Source organism: Scyliorhinus canicula, chromosome 1, assembly GCF_902713615.1.
Source record: "Scyliorhinus canicula chromosome 1, sScyCan1.1, whole genome shotgun sequence".
Lineage (NCBI taxonomy): Eukaryota > Metazoa > Chordata > Chondrichthyes > Carcharhiniformes > Scyliorhinidae > Scyliorhinus > Scyliorhinus canicula.
The window spans coordinates 42,382,716-42,398,239 of record NC_052146.1 but is presented as its reverse complement, the minus strand read 5'-3'; the positions used below and the strand labels follow the sequence as shown (position 1 = coordinate 42,398,239).

General features: G+C 48.8%; 1 protein-coding gene across 2 annotated transcripts in view; it reads right to left on the bottom strand.

The window, feature by feature from the left end:
* The window catches only part of cfap251 (cilia and flagella associated protein 251), a 135,863-nt gene that overhangs the window by 52,849 nt on the left and 67,490 nt on the right, over window positions 1-15,524 (bottom strand). For both annotated transcript variants that reach the window (XR_005459784.1, XM_038789752.1), the window contains exons 10-11: window positions 13,836-14,050; window positions 4,173-4,367 (exon numbers count right to left, since the gene is read on the bottom strand). Coding sequence is in view for 1 of the 2 variants with exons in the window: in XM_038789752.1 (XP_038645680.1) it covers window positions 4,173-4,367; window positions 13,836-14,050 (410 nt within the window). In the remaining variant the exon portion in view is untranslated. The remainder of the gene's footprint in view (window positions 1-4,172; window positions 4,368-13,835; window positions 14,051-15,524) is intronic.

The window sequence follows — 15,524 nt, the reverse complement described above, 5'->3', positions numbered from 1 at the left end:
AAACGTGAGAACTGGCGCCGTGGTAAGTGAAACCTGCAATGCCTGCCCTCTTGTTCATGTTCAACCAGGGGCTGGTTTAGCTCACAGGGCTAAACGCTGGCTTTTAAAGCAGACCAAGCAGGCCAGCAGCACGGTTCGATTCCCGTACCAGCCTCCCCGGACAGGCGCCGGAATGTGGCGACTAGGGGCTTTTCACAGTAACTTCATTGAAGCCTACTCGTGACAATAAGTGATTTTCATTTTCATTTCATTTCATGTTTGCTGGACCACTGGAAAGTCACATCTTTCTTTTATGGTCTCCCTCAGATGTGCTGTTTCAATTGCCAAGTTGGAATGAACTTGCCTACAATATTTATCATGCCTGGCATTCTTAAAATGCCTTGTTTATGCGTAGGGCGGGCACCTGCAGAATTGCCCTTATCTTGCCTTGATCGGGCTAAACACCTTGTGCGGAAAGCTTGTCTCCCAGGAAGGTGATGCTGTGCACCCCGACTTGACATTTCACCCTGTTCAACTTCAGACCGTTTTTCTTGATACTTTTTAGGACACTGAGAAGCCATTTATCATGCCCTTCCCGGGTCAACCCCCAAATAATAATGCCATCCACATGCTGCAGCAGGCGGTAAGAAGGCGAATGGTATGTTGGCCTTCATTGCGAGAGGTTTCGAGTACAGGAGCAGGGATTGTTGTTGCAATTATACAGGACCTTGGTGAGGCCATACCTCGAATATTGCGTGCAGTTTTGGTCACCTTTTCTGGGGAAGGATGTTCTTCCTCTCGAGGGAGTGTAGCGAAGGTTTACCAGACTGATTCCAGGGAGGGCGGGACAGTCATATGAGGAGAGATTGACTAGGTTAGATTGTTCTCGCTGGAGTTCAGAAGAATGGGGGGGGGGGATCTCATAGAAACGTATAAAATTCTAACAGGACTAGACAGGATAGATGCAGGGAAAATGTTCCTGATACTGGGTGTGCCCAGTACCAGGTGTCACAGTCTGAGGATTCAGGTAAACCATTTCGGACAGAGATTTTGTTCTTGGCGCATGAATCACAGGCTTCGCATCTTCCTTTAATTGGATCTTGTACATGTATGGTAACGTACAAAAACCTTGAGAAATTTCAGGGAAATTATTCAGTATTGAGTCTCCTGAGGGATGATGGCCTGTTGCAGCATTGTCTGCACTATAGACTCGGCGGACTAGCTATAGCTCCTCACATGCCTCAACTCCAATTAAAGACTCACGGTCCGCCACCACCACAGAAAATTTCAATTTGTGAATTTTGTTGTTGACATTGACATCAAGCACACATGCTCCAAACAACAAGATTTCATTACCATTGCAATCTCTTAACAATAATATTCTGGTAATTATTTTTGGTTGAAATCGTAGCTTTTTTTTTGACATTGGACTGGTTGATGGGGTTGGCCCTCGTACCAGTGTCGAGCTTGACCGTTATCACTGTGCCTTTATCTTTAATGGCACTGTCCATTTATCTTTATGGTTATCTGCCTTCAATTCATTATTGCTGCACATTGGTACAAATTCATTGTTATTTAGTATGACTTGAGTCTCCTTGTCTTCGCTGGAGATTTCATAGATTTCATAGAATTTACAGTGCAGAAGGAGGCCATTCGACCCATCGATTCTACACCAGCTCTTGGAAAGAGCACCCTACCCAAGCCCATACCTCCACCCTACCCCCATAACCCAGTAACCCCACCTAACACTAAGGGCAATTTGGACACCAAGGGCAATTTTAGCCTGGCCAATCCACCTAACCTGCATGTCTTTGGACGGTGGGAGAAAACCGGAGGAAACCCACGCAAACACGGGGAGAACGTGCAGACTCCACACAGACAGTGACCCAAGCCGGGATTCGAACCTGGGACCCTGGAGCTGTGAAGCATTAGTGCTAACCACTATGCTACCGTGATGCAAAGGAAAAGTAAACGTTCAGTATTGTGCTAATGAGGAATAAAATTTGACCTTAACCAATTGTTACCTATAGCCATGCAAGACAGTTTTTAGGGCTATTACATTTAAAAAGCTTAAATCACAACTCAATTTTAATGTATATTTACTGCCAGATCATCCTGCATAAGATGAAGGTGAACACACTGGGGAGTTTTGAAAAACTGTGAAGAAATGTCAGCAAAGATCTTGCTGAAAGATTTTGGGGGAGGATTTTCCAGCCCCTTCCCATGGTGTACTCTAGGCACACTTATAGCGCTGATACTCTTTGTTTGTTCAAGCCTTCTCCTTGAATAACATTGGGTTGCAAAATGATTCCTGCCATTACAGATGGCATATGTTTTTCCATAAGCAGGGTATTGCCGTGGCAAATGCTGTTTGCCATATTGCGGACAAAAAATGGAGGATTGGGTTGGCCGCTCAAAATGGCCGGCCGCACTGGGAGCACATTTCAGCTGCGTCACCACGCTAATGGCATCTGCCGCCTCTTCTGCCAAAATGAGGAGATTCAACGTGCTGAGTTACTTTGCTGCAAGCTCACTAGCAGGACATATATGAATCGAACTTCCAAATTGCAGGTCTGTTTTCCGACTGGATGTGACTAATCCTGTATCACCAAGAGAGAGTCGCTGTGACAAAGAAGAGCAGGCCAACAGTTCTTTCCATAACATCATAAGACATAGGAGCAGAATTAGGCCATTCGGCCCATCGAGTCTGCTCCACATTCGATCATGGCTGATAAGTTTCTCATTCCCATTCTCCTGCCTTCTCCCCATAACCCCTGATCCCCTTATTAATCAAGAACCTATCTATCTTTGTCTTAAAGACACTCATTGATTTGGTCTCCACAACCTTTTGTGGCAAAGAGTTCCACAGATTCACCACCCTCTGGCTGAAGAAATTCTTCCTCATCTTAGTTTTAAAGGATTGTCCCTTCAGTCTGAGGCTATGCCCTCAGGTTCTAGTCTTTCCTACTAGTGGAAACATCTTCTCCACGTCCACTCTAACCAGGCTGTCAATTTCCAGCTAGCCACTCAAGGGAGGTGATTAGAAAGTACTTACTTAAATCTGTTTGAAATGGGCCAGGACCTGTCAATCAAAAATTGAAGTTTATAAACATTATGGTTAGAGCACTTGAGAGTTACTCAACCGTAAAAGGGTGGTGGGTGCCTGGAACGCTTTGCCAGCGGAGGTGGTAGAGGCGGGCACGATAGCATCATTTAAGATGCATCTAGACAGATATATGAACGGGCGGGGAACAGAGGGAAGTAGATCCTTGGAAAATAGGCGACAGGCTTAAATAAAGGATCTGGATCAGGCGCAGGCTGGGAGGGCCGAAGGGCCTGTTCCTGTGCTGTAATTTTCTTTGTTCTTGTTCTTTGTAAAGGAAGATGAATGGAGCAAAGCTGACAGCTTCCACACATCCCAGCTATCAATCACAGCCTGGTAAGGAAAATGAATGAATGGCTTGCAGTTCAAGGATCTGAGGGGGCTTAAACATAGCTGACTGGTTTTCTCTTTCCAGGAATTAATAGGAGCTTCCAGTGTCTGAGCCAGCAGGTGTATTGCCCAGGTGAGTGTTAAAATAGTATTTTTTTTTCACTGCCTCTGTCTGGACTTCTCTCCAGCTTCCAGACAGGGGTCTCTTTTCTGGGGGCTTCCAGACAGGGGTCTCTTTTCTGGGGGCTTCCAGACAGGGGTCTCTTTATTTAGGGGATCTCTGGGGGGAAGGGGTGTTTTCCATTATTTAGCGGGTCTCTGCGGGGGTCTCTTTTTATTTAGGAAGCTCTGGGGGTCTCTGGTGGGGGTGGGATGGGCAGGTCTTGCATTGTGGGGGTGCCCTCAGATGGACTTTGGGGGCAACTCCCTAAAGGAGTTTCCATGGCCCATCGGGAGGACCATCACACCAAGGCCACACTTGCCCACACCTACTGTAATTCTCACCCATGTGATTCTCGGCCCAGAATCCTCGGCAATTATGGTGCCTGGCCCACTAAGTGAATGCAAATAGGTCATAGTGACCCATTTGCATTCTCCTGCTGGAGCACAGACCCAAACCTCGGTCCCGGCGCTAATGGGGGTGCCGGAGCATCGGAAGGGTGCCGATCCCATTTTCTCCCCAACACAGGATTCTCCCCCCTCACCAGGAACTCATCTACCGGCAGCGCGAGGCAGAGAATTTCACCCAAAGATTACTAACCTGACAATAAGTTGCGGAGCATTGATGGTAGACTCCGATGGATAAGAAGTTTTCTCATTGGCCTTGACAGCTGGTTGACTGGAGAAGGAAATTGAACTGATGGGTCCCAGGTTGAAGTTACTATACCAATTAAGTAAGCAAAGCTGCTCATCATAAAACTTAATGCATCCTTTGACATCACATGTCACTATATACCTGTAGTGAACATGAAAAATGTAGTTACTATTATATAAACAAATACAGGCAATTTAATTTTACAGCATGGACACTAACACATTTGTCTCAAAAATTATTTCAACGTGCGGGCGGCAAAGTGGCGCAGTAGTTAGCACGGCTGCCTACGGCACTGAAGGACCTGAGTTCAATCCCGGCCCTGAGTCACTGTATGTGTGGAGTTTGCACATTCTCCCGTGTCTGCGTGGGTTTCACCCCCACAACCCAAAGATGTGCAGAGTAGGTGGATCGGACACGCTAAATTGCCCCTTAATTGGAATAAAATAATTGGGTACTCTAAAATTTAAAAATATTTCAACACCATTGGACTCAGAATGCAACCAGTGCATGAGGCAGACAAAATATACATTTACGTTTATTTTCTGTAGCTTGTTTTTCCTATTAAAGGGTCATTAACCTGAACCCAGAGGCTATAGCTTGAGGGGCATTAAGCATGTTGGGATTTGGTTGATAATCAACTTGTTTGGCCATGTTATAAGCACATCATTCATGGCCATCTGGTCCCGGAGTGGAACTCGAACCTGGTGCTTCTGGCTCGGAGGAAGGGACACTACCCACTGCACCACATCACGTCCTTTCAACACCATTGCAGTCACAAAAATACTTTTAGATTCAACTTTATATTTGAGGATGTTCAAGCTGTCTAATTCTCTATCCCAAATACTTTCCTAGTTATTAAAGTCACCACATAGCTCTTTCTATTACTTGCAGTATTTGCAAAAGGACATTGAGCCGAAAATTCCAATGGCGCCATTTCTTTTTCTGAACTAAAACGAGTGGGATCAGGGCACTAGGCTCACTGTAAACAACCAATTTACAGAAATAGAGATGTGCATGCATCACACCGCAGATGCACGTTGGACTGTATTTTACAAAGCTCTCCAGCTGTCTTTGGAGGCCAGTAATTAATGGCCACTCAAGTGGCTTTAGGGGCCTCACGGTAGCATGGTGGTTAGCATCAATGCTTCACAGCTCCAGGGTCCCAGGTTCGATTCCCGGCTGGGTCACTGTCTGTGTGGAGTCTGCACGTCCTCCCCGTGTGTGCATGGGTTTCCTCCGGGTGCTCCGGTTTCCTCCCACAGTCCAAAGATGTGCGGGTTAGGTGGATTGGCCATGCTAAATTGCCCGTAGTGTAAGGTTAATGGGGGGATTGTTGGGTATACGGGTTACGTGGGTTTAAGTAGGGTGATCATTGCTCGGCACAACATCGAGGGCCGAAGGGCCTGTTCTGTGCTGTACTGTTCTATAACTCTAAGTGCCTCATCCTGCCCCCTGCTGGTATTTTACTCATGGCAGCAGAGACCAGGCCAAGCAGATAGCACAGCAGCTTATCCTGGTCAAGCTGATTTGGGCGGTAGTGAGGGGAACTTCCTTTAGAAAGGATGTCTGTGTCCAACTAAGGCAGCAGCACCTCCCCCCCCCCCCCCCCCCCCCCCAAAACCAAGATACTCACCCTTAGCTCTCCCCCTGGCCTCTTAAACCCCTCCTCCTACATCACATGGGCCTGCCAGCCAGCCTCACCGATACCACAGATTTATCGTTCAGCTTCCACAACTGCTTCTTTGGGTTCTGGCTGTAGTGCCTGCAGTGGCCACTGCTTCAACCTGACACTGCTGGGACCACTGATCTAGGATTAGTAAGCAGCTCTTGAAGCAGGACTTTCTCCGTGATGTACCATCAATTGGACTCGAGTCGTGAAGAAGTTCCATATATCAGGCTTTAATCAACTAGTTGTGTGCCCGATAGTCGACTTGCAGAGAAAGGCCGATTGCCAGGTCCTACGGGTTCTTATACCCCGCCTCATAGGCGGGACTACTTGCCTCTCAGCCAATGGGTGAGCAGTCACATGACTAGCCTCAACCAATCAGCAGAGAGGCACATGACCGACCTGAGCCAATGGCAGATAGGTACCGTAAACCTCCTAGTTATACCACCACACTCCGTACATCATTTTGTGTTAGCCAAATCATCTTTAGAATGCTGCATTCAGAAACATTACTAATCCTATTGGCTGTTAGATCAGTGGTCCCAGCTGTGACAGGTTGAAGCAGTGGCCACTGCAGTCATTCAGAAACCCATGCCATTGTTTTCAGATTCTGGGTTGACCTGCAAATTTTTGTGATTTCCTGGTTTGGCTCCTTATAATGTTGGTCAAATCGCAAATTCAACACCACTGCATTCCATCCCTGCAACATTCCTGAAAGTTGACCGAGCAGTTAATTTCAATCATTATTTACACCGTGCCAAAAACCAACTGAGATTAAAGTGAAATTTGACAATGCAATGCAGAGGCTCAACAGAAGTCATCACTGAATCCTGAGCTTGAGCCCTCAGGATTCTGTACATTCCATTTTTCAAAGTGGAACCCCAATGAGCATTGCAATCACATGGAGATACTGTGGGCCATATTGAAGGACTGACTCAGCTGAGATCACAGTGGAGTCCAAAGCCATTCTTAGTGCTGAAATCCAAGAAGGATTAAACACAGCACATTACTACCTGGAGAAGGTAGTGGAAGCACACATCCATAGAATCCCTACAGTGCAGAAGGAAGCCATTCGGCCCACTGACTCTGCATCGACCCTCCAAAAGAGCATTCTACTTATGCCTGCTCCTCTGCCCTGTAACCCCACACATTGATCATGGCCAATAGTTCCTTGATCATTGATCACACCTTTGGACACTTAACGGGCAATTTAGCATTGCCAATCAACCTAACCTACACATTTATTTTTTTTTTTTTTAAATTTAGAGTACCCAATTATTTTTTCCAATTAAGGGGCAATTTAGAGTGGCCAATCTACCTACCCTGCACATCTTTGGGTTGTGGGGGTGAAACCCACGCAGACACGGGGAGAATGTGCAAACTCCACACGGACAGTGACCCAGGGCCGGGATTCGAACCCGGGTCCTCAGCGCCGTAGGCAGCAGTGCTAACCACTGTGCCACCGTGCTGCCCCAACCTACACATTTATGGACAAATGTCTGCACTTATTCTTCTGCCAGTGAAGCTTTCAGATCAGTGTGTGAAAATAATGATAAAAAGTGGCTTTCGAGAGCTTGGCTCCATAACCAGTATGTGGCCAGACGATATGAGCTGACAGCTCATGTGACCTTTTTAGCTAACCCTCTCACATAGTTATGAAACATTACATGATGCAGAATAACAGGGAAAAATTGTGAGCAGAAGTTGTTTGGCTCATGATGATAACTAAACTCCTCAATTCGACTTCAAATCGATAATTAATTTCTGTTTTCAATTTTTCTATCACTTTTATTCTCATCTCATAGCTTACAATTTGTAAATAATAACATAATTAATGTTTCAAATAACTTCAATTGCAAATAAGTATGTTACAAGGTGCAGTATTTTTTTTAAAAAGGCGTATGTTCATCAAAATAAATCCTGTAGTGGGAAATGTTTATTCTATATCATAATTATTTCTTCATTTGTGGTATTCTTTGAAAATGTGACTATATAGGAAAGTTTCCTCACCAGTATTTAGTGCACAATTATAAACATATTCTTTATCTGTGTTATAATTTCAGTTGTGAAAGAAAATGATGCATAGACATGCTCATATTAAGAATTTGTCTTTGCTGATCGGCGCGGGAGGGCTTGCTCCTGACCAGGCTGATCACATGGAACGTGAGAGGGCTGGATGGGCCGGTCAAGAGGGTTCACGTGTTCACGCATTTCAAGAGTTTGAAGGTGGACATGACAATGCTACAGGAGACACACCTGAGGGTAGTGGATCAGACTAGGCTGAGGAAGAGGTGGGTTGGGCAGTTATTTCATTCGGGGCTAGCTCTAAAACTAGGGGGGTAGCGATTTTGATCAATAAGCGAGTGTCATTTGAGATGGGGAGTATAGTGGTGGATTCGGGGGGGGGGGGGGGGGGGGGGGGCCTCATTGGGAGAATTTGGAGCAGACATGGATAGGTTGGTTAGGGAGATACTCCATGTGGACAGAAGGTATTCTGAAGCCCCAGAGGCGGAGCTGTTGAAGGAACAGCAGAAGCTACAGGTGGAGTTTGGTCTGATATCCACAGGGAAGGCGGTGGGGCAGTTGAGAAAGGCAAGAAGGGTGATATATGGGTATGGTGAGGAGGCCAGTAGGATGCTAGCACACCAGCTTAGGAAAAGGGAGGCGGCCAGGGAGATAGGAAGAGTGAAGGACAGAGGGGGGAAAATTATCTTGGGCCCAGCAGGGGTGAACGTGGTGTTCAAGGAGTTTTACAGTCGGCTGTATGAGCCCCCAGCTGGGGTGGAGGGGATAGGGCAGTTTTTGGAGGGGTTGGAGTTTCCGAAGGTGGAGGAAGGGTTAGTGGAGGGGTTGGCAGCCCCGATCGGGATTGTAGAAGTAGTAGGGATTGGAGGCCATGCATTCGGGTAAGGCTCCGGGACCGGACGGCTATCCAGTGGAATTTTACAAGACGTTTTCTGTGATGTTGGGCCCGCTGTTGGTGAGGGCACTTAATGAGGCAAGGGAGCGGGATGTTCTTCCCCCCCACCCCCAAACAATGTCACAGGCTTCGATCTCATTAACCCTGAAGCGGGAAAAGAATCCAGAGCAATGCGGGTCATACAGACAAATGTCCCTACTGAATGTCAACGCCAAATTGCTGTGTTCCGGGGGTGATAGGGGAAGACCAGACGGGGTTTGTCAAAGGCAGGCAGTTAACGGCCAACATTAGAAGGCTCTTGAATGTAATCATGATGCCCGCTGAGGGGAGGGAGGCGGAGGTGGTGGTCGCTATGGATGTGGAGAAGGCCTTTGACCGGGTGGAGTGGAATTATTTGTGGGACGGTTTGGGTTTGGGCAGGGCTTCAGTGACTGGGTCCGGTGCTGTACTAGGCACCGGTAGCGAGTGTACGGATGAAACCGGTGAGTTTGGGCTATTTTGGACTGCACCGGGAGACAAGGCAGGGATGTCCACTCTCCCTACTGTGTTTCCCTTGGCTATAGAGCCAATGGCAATGCCACTGAGAGCGTCAAAGGACTGGAAGGGCTAGTCATGATTAGGAGTGGATAGTGGGGGAGGGGTCGGTGTGGGAGCAGGTGGAGGCGGCCTCATGTAAGGGCACAAGTTTGGAGGCATTGATAACGGCTCCTCTGCCATTCTCGCCGGCCCGTACTCCACAAGCCCGGTGGTAGTGGCAGCCCTGAGAGTTTTGGGGCAGTGGTGGAAGCAAATGGGAGTGGAGGGAGCGACAGTGTATGCTCCAATTTGTGGTAATCACTGGTTTGTGCTGGGGAGGTTAGATGGGGGGTTTCTGAGGTGGCAAAGAGCAGGTATTGAGAGGCTGGGGGGGGAAGGGAAAATGCTGGAAAATCTCAGCAAGTCTGGCACCATCTGTAGGGAGAGAAAACAGCTAACGTTTTGAGTCCGATGACTCTTTGTCAAAGCTGGTGGAGTTTATTGATGGGAGCTTTCCCTGTTTGAAGGATCTGGAAGAGGAGTTTGAATTGCTGGGAGGGAATGGGTTTCGTTATCCGCAGGTGAGGGATTTTGTGCGAAGGCAGGTTTCGACCTTTCCGCTTCTACAGCCACAGGGGATACAGGACAAGGTAGTTTCTCGAACAGGATTGGGGGAGGGGAAGGTATCTGAAATCTATAAAAAAAACTTATGGAGTGGGAGGAAACCCAAGTAGGTGAGCTAAAGCATGAATGGGAAGATGAGTGGTAAAGGAGTTAGAGGTGGGTCTGTGCAAGGATGCCCTGAGCAGAGTCAACACGTCGTCATCATGTGCCAGGTTCAGCCTGATACAATTCAAGGTGGTTCATCGGGCAAACATGACGTGGCCCAGATGAGCAGGTTTTTTGGGATGGAGGACAGGCGTGTGAGGTGTGCAGGAGGGCCCGCCAACCATATTCACATGTTTTGGGCATGTCCGAAGCTTAAGGGATTCTGGCAGGAATTTGTGGATGTCATGTCCACGGCGCTAAAAATGAGGATGGCGGCAAGTCCAGAGGTGGCGATGTTTGGGGTGTCGGAAGACCCGGGAGTCCAGGGGGCGAGGGAGGCTGGCTATTTTGCCTTTACCTCCTTGGTAGCCCGGAGACGGATCTTATTAGCGTGGAGGGACTCGGAGCCCCCAAAATCGGGGGTAAGGGTTAGCAACATGGCTGGGTTTCTCAGGCTTGAGAAAATTAAGCTCGCTCTGAGGGGATCAACGTTAGGGTTCGTTTGTAGGTGGCAGCCGTTTATCGACTTCTTCGGGGAAACTAAACTGTTAGCAGATACAATAAGGGGAGGTGAGGGTTAAGGGAGCAGGGGGAGTAAGGTTAGTTTTGTTTATGCGGGAACAGTAAGAGATGGAGGGGGTTGTTACACACTGAATTATGTTTACATTTGTATTTGTTTCTTTGGTTGTTATAAAGACCTTAATAAAATGTTTGTGGAGCTGTCTGTGTGGAGTCTGCACGTCCTCCCCCTGTGTGCGTGGGTTTCCTCCGGGTGCTCCGGTTTCCTCCCACAGTCCAAAGATGTGCGGGTTAGGTGGATTGGCCATGCTAAATTGCCCGTAGTGTCCTAATAAAAGTAAGGTTAAGGGTGGGTTGTTGGGTTACGGGTATAGGGTGGATACGTGGGTTTGAGTGGGGTGATCATGGCCCGGCACAACATTGAGGGCCGAAGGGCCTGTTCTGTGCTGTACTGTTCTATGTTCTATGTTTATTTTTTTTTAAATTCATCTTTGAAATTCTTATTTGGATCAAAAAGATTCCACTAATTCAGATGTGTTTTAAGAATCCAGCAGGGAAAAAAAATCCACTGAACAAAAAATGAGAGCATGTTTATTCTTTTTCCAGCATTAATTATGCATTATCAAAAGTTTTGGAATTCACCGCTTTAAAATATGTAATTTCTAAGAAACCAATTTTGTTGAGAGACCAGTAATTAAATAAAAACATGAATTTTCACATTCTGGAAAGCAGCTTTGAATGATTACAATGAAAGTTAAATACACATCTGAGGAGTGGGACTATCTGTGGGAGGTGTTGGGATGATTTGGGTTCGGTAGGGGCTTTATTGACTGGGTTAGGATGTTGTACCAGGCCCCGGAGGCTAGTGTAAGGATGAATAGGACGACCCTGGACTATTTTAAACTGCACCGGGGACAAGACAGGGATGCCGCCTCTCCCCACTGCTGTTTGCATTAGCGTTAGAGCCCCTGGCAATTGCTCTGAGAGCTTCAAGGGGATGGAAGAGGCTGGTTTGGGAGGGTGGAACATAGGGTCTCGCTGTACGTGGACGACCTGCTCTTATATGTAGCAGATCGAGGGGCAGGGATGGGTGAGATCATGGTGACCTTGGGGGAATTTGGCCGGTTTTCGGGATATAAACTGAACATGACAAAGAGCGAGATGTTTGTAGTCCAGGCAAGAGGTCAGAAGGGTCGGCTGGGGGAGCTACCATTTAGGTTAGTTGGGGACAGTTTTAGGTACCTAGGGATACAAGTGGTGCGCGACTGGGACCGTTTACACAAGTTGAACTTGTCCCGGTTGGTCGATCAGATGAGGGGCGAGTTCCGGAGATGGGATGAGCTGTTGCTGGCTGGGAGGGTGCAGGCGGTTAAGATGACAATCCTACCGAGATTTTTATTTGTATTCCAATGCCTCCCAATTTTCGTCCTTTTTTAAGAGGATTAACAAAATCATTTTGGGCTTTGTCTGGGTGGGTAAGTCTCCGCGGGTGAAGAAGACCATGCTCGAGAAGAATCGGGGGAGGGGGGACTTGCCCTGCCAAACTTCAGTAATTACTACTAGGTGGCCAATATTGCTATGATAAGGAAGTGGGTGGTGGGGGCGGGATCGGTTTGGGAGCAGATGGAAGCAGCTTCATGTAGGGGCACCAGCTTGGGGGCGTTGATAACGACACTCCTGCCGTTCCCGCCGGCGAGATATTCCATTAGTCCCATGGTGGCGGCGGCCTTGAGGATCTGGGGTCAGTGGAGGAGGTGCGTTGGAGCAGTGGGAGCATCAATCTGGTCCCCAATATGTGACAACCACCAGTTTGCCCCAGGGAGCCAGGATGGGGGGTTTCGAGTATGGCGAAGGGCGAGAATTGAGAGGATGGGGGACCTGTTCCTGGAAGGGAGCTTCCCTCGCTTGAGGGCACTGGAGGAGAGGTTTGGGTTGGCAAGAGGGAACGAATTCTGATATTTACGTCGTTCCCACTCCTGCCACTAAGGGGGATCCAGGATAGGGTAGTGTCTAGAGGATGGGTGGGGGAGGCGAGTGTCTCGGACGTCTACAAAGAACTAATGAGGGCGGAGGAGACGCAGACCAAGGAGCTGAAGCGTAAATGGGAGGAGGAGCTTGGGGGAGAGATGGAGGACGGCCTATGGGCGGACGCGTTGAGCAGAGTCAACACGACCGCTACAATCGCAAGGCTCAGCTTGATCCAATTCAAGGTGGTCCACCGAGTCCATATGACAGAGGCCCGGATGAGTAGATTCTTTGGGGTGGAGGACAAGTGTACAAAATGTGCAGGAGGACCAGCGAGCCATGTCCACATGTTCTGGGCGTGTCCAAAACTTCGGGGATATTGGCAGGGGTTTGCGGACGTCATATCCAGAGTATTGGAAACAAGGGTGGCAATGAGTCCAGAAGTGGCGATTTTTGGGGTGTCGGAAGATCCGGGAGTCCAGGAGGAGAAAGAGGCAGATGTTCTGGCATTTGCTTCCCTGGTAGCCCGGAGACGGATATTATTAGCTTGTAGGCAGGGCCGGCCCAAGGCACCGGCAACTCGGGCAGTCGCCCGGGGCGCCATGTGCTAGGGGGCGCCAGAGACTCTGGTCCCGCGCATGCGCAGTTGGGCCGGTGCCAACCAGCGCATGCGCGGTGGCCGCCCTCCCCCAGGGCGGCCCCCCCCCGTCCGCCCCCCCCCCCCCCCCCCCCGCCTCGGCCCCGCGCCCCCCCCCCCCCCCCCCCCCCCCCGGCCTCGGCCCCCCCCCCCCCCGGAAGGGCGCCGAAGTTCAGCTTGCCCGGGGCACCAGCAACCCTAGGGCCGGCGCTGCTTGTAGGGACTCAAAACTCCCGAAGTTGGAGGCCTGGTTAACTGACATGGCTAGCTTTCTCGGCCTGGAGAAGATTAAGTTCGCCTTGAGAGGGTCAGTGTTAGGGTTCATCTGGAGGTGGCAACCATTCATCGACTTCTTTGCGGAGAATTAATCGTCGGTGGGGGGGGGGGGGGGGGGGAGGAGAGAGAGTCTAGGGTAGCGTAGGGTAGAGGGTTAAATAGGCGGATCTTGGAGGGGCGGGTGTCGGTGTATGCACTACCTTTATTGTTCTTTGTACACTGTCTTTATACTGTTGTTGTTTGTAATGCCAAAAAATACCTCATTAAAATTGTTTGTTTAAAAAAAAATACACATCTGAGTTTTGCAAATAATTCATTGGTGAGGATCTGCCTTTCCCTTACCTGTCAGACACAGTTACCACTGTAATGCTATCATTTTGTACATTCATCAGTTTTAGAGCTTTTTTTTTATATGACTTTGCTGCATCAAACTGAATTTGTGGTGTCCGCACTGTGTCCCAGATAACCAAATTCCCCGCAGAAGTAGCACTGAGTACTTGTGAAGGAGTGAGATGGAAAACTGATTGACTGTAGAGTCCCACAATCTTGTTAAATGTCTGTGGAAGAAAAGATCATCGGGATAAAATTTCAGCAGTTTACCATTTTAATAATAATAATGATAATCTTTATTAGTGTTACAAGTAGGCTTACATTAACACTGCAATGAAGTTGCTGTAAAAATGCCCTAGTCACCACAGACTGACGCCTGTTCTAAGGGAGAATTCAGAATGTCTTTGTTTGGGACTTGTGGGAGGAAACCGGAGCGCTCGGAGGAAACCCACGCAGACACAGGGGGAAGGTGCAGACTCCCCATGGACAGTGACCCAAGCCGGGTCACTGGTGCTGTGAAGCAACAGTGCTAACCACTGCTACCGTGCCGCCCATATAAACAGGCAAATGCCAATCAGCTTGCTGCAAAACTGAAGAAACATTGTTTACTTTCAGCGAATAGGAAATGAACAACTTTGAGAACAGCTGGTTAATAGTTATTTATATAGCCTGTTATTCCTGTTTTTCTATTTTCAACCCCTTCAATTATCAAGTTGCATGCCTGCTCAGAGGCGAGTCATGATACTCAACTCCTATTGGCATGTGGCTGAGAGAGACTGCTCTCCTCTGAGTTTCTTTCCCACTGCTGGAAGAGATCAGCTGCGGATTCTCGGTCGGTAGGATCCTCCGCTTCGTCGGCAGTGCACCCATACCCGTAGTAGTACGCATGCTCCGAAAGCTAGTGTTTGAAACGAGCATGTTGGACATTAACCTGGTGTTGTAAGACTCCTTACTGTGCTCACCCCAGTCCAACGCCGGCATCTCCACATCATGCCTCACGGGAATCACCAAGTCTCGTGAGATGTCCGATTCGGAACTCCTCCCAAAAGGGGCGGCGCCAAATAACGTTTGCGGAAGTAGGTCTTAAACTTACTTACAACCTACCTGTTCGATATCCACTAGCCTCCCACAATTCTCCGCCCTCTCCAGGGAGACAGCAGCCAAGCGCCGTTCAGCACTAGCCCGCACAAATTTGGCCCAGGCAGAAAGGAACTCGGGTGGGCCATCGGAGACCCCTGGGTTGCCAGGGTAAATGCAGGGTAGCCCACTGGTCCTTCCCCCTGGAATGCATGTGACTTGTCACTGCCCAGCTGGCACCTTTTCACTGCCACCCTGGCACTGCCAAGGTTCCTGAACGACACTTCCAAGTCGGCAGGAGCACTGCTTGTGTATTAGGGTGGCAGTGCAAGGGTGCCCGAGTGGCAGAGTGTCACTGCCAAGGGTCAGGGACCAAGGGGGGCCATGCCCTTGAAATGTGAGTGGGGGGGGTGTTAAAGGGTCGGGGTGTGAGGGCAGATAAGTAAGGGCCTGGAGGTTGGGTGGGGGTCTTGGAAGGGAGGGGGTGCTGTAAGGGAGGCTGAAGAGGGGGCCCCCCAGACACCCCATAGCAGGATGTCCTCACTTGAGGGCTATGGGGTAGTACCCATGTTTGTGGGGGGTGGGGGCTAAACCAGTGAGAAACTCCTCAGGGCCAAAGAAAGA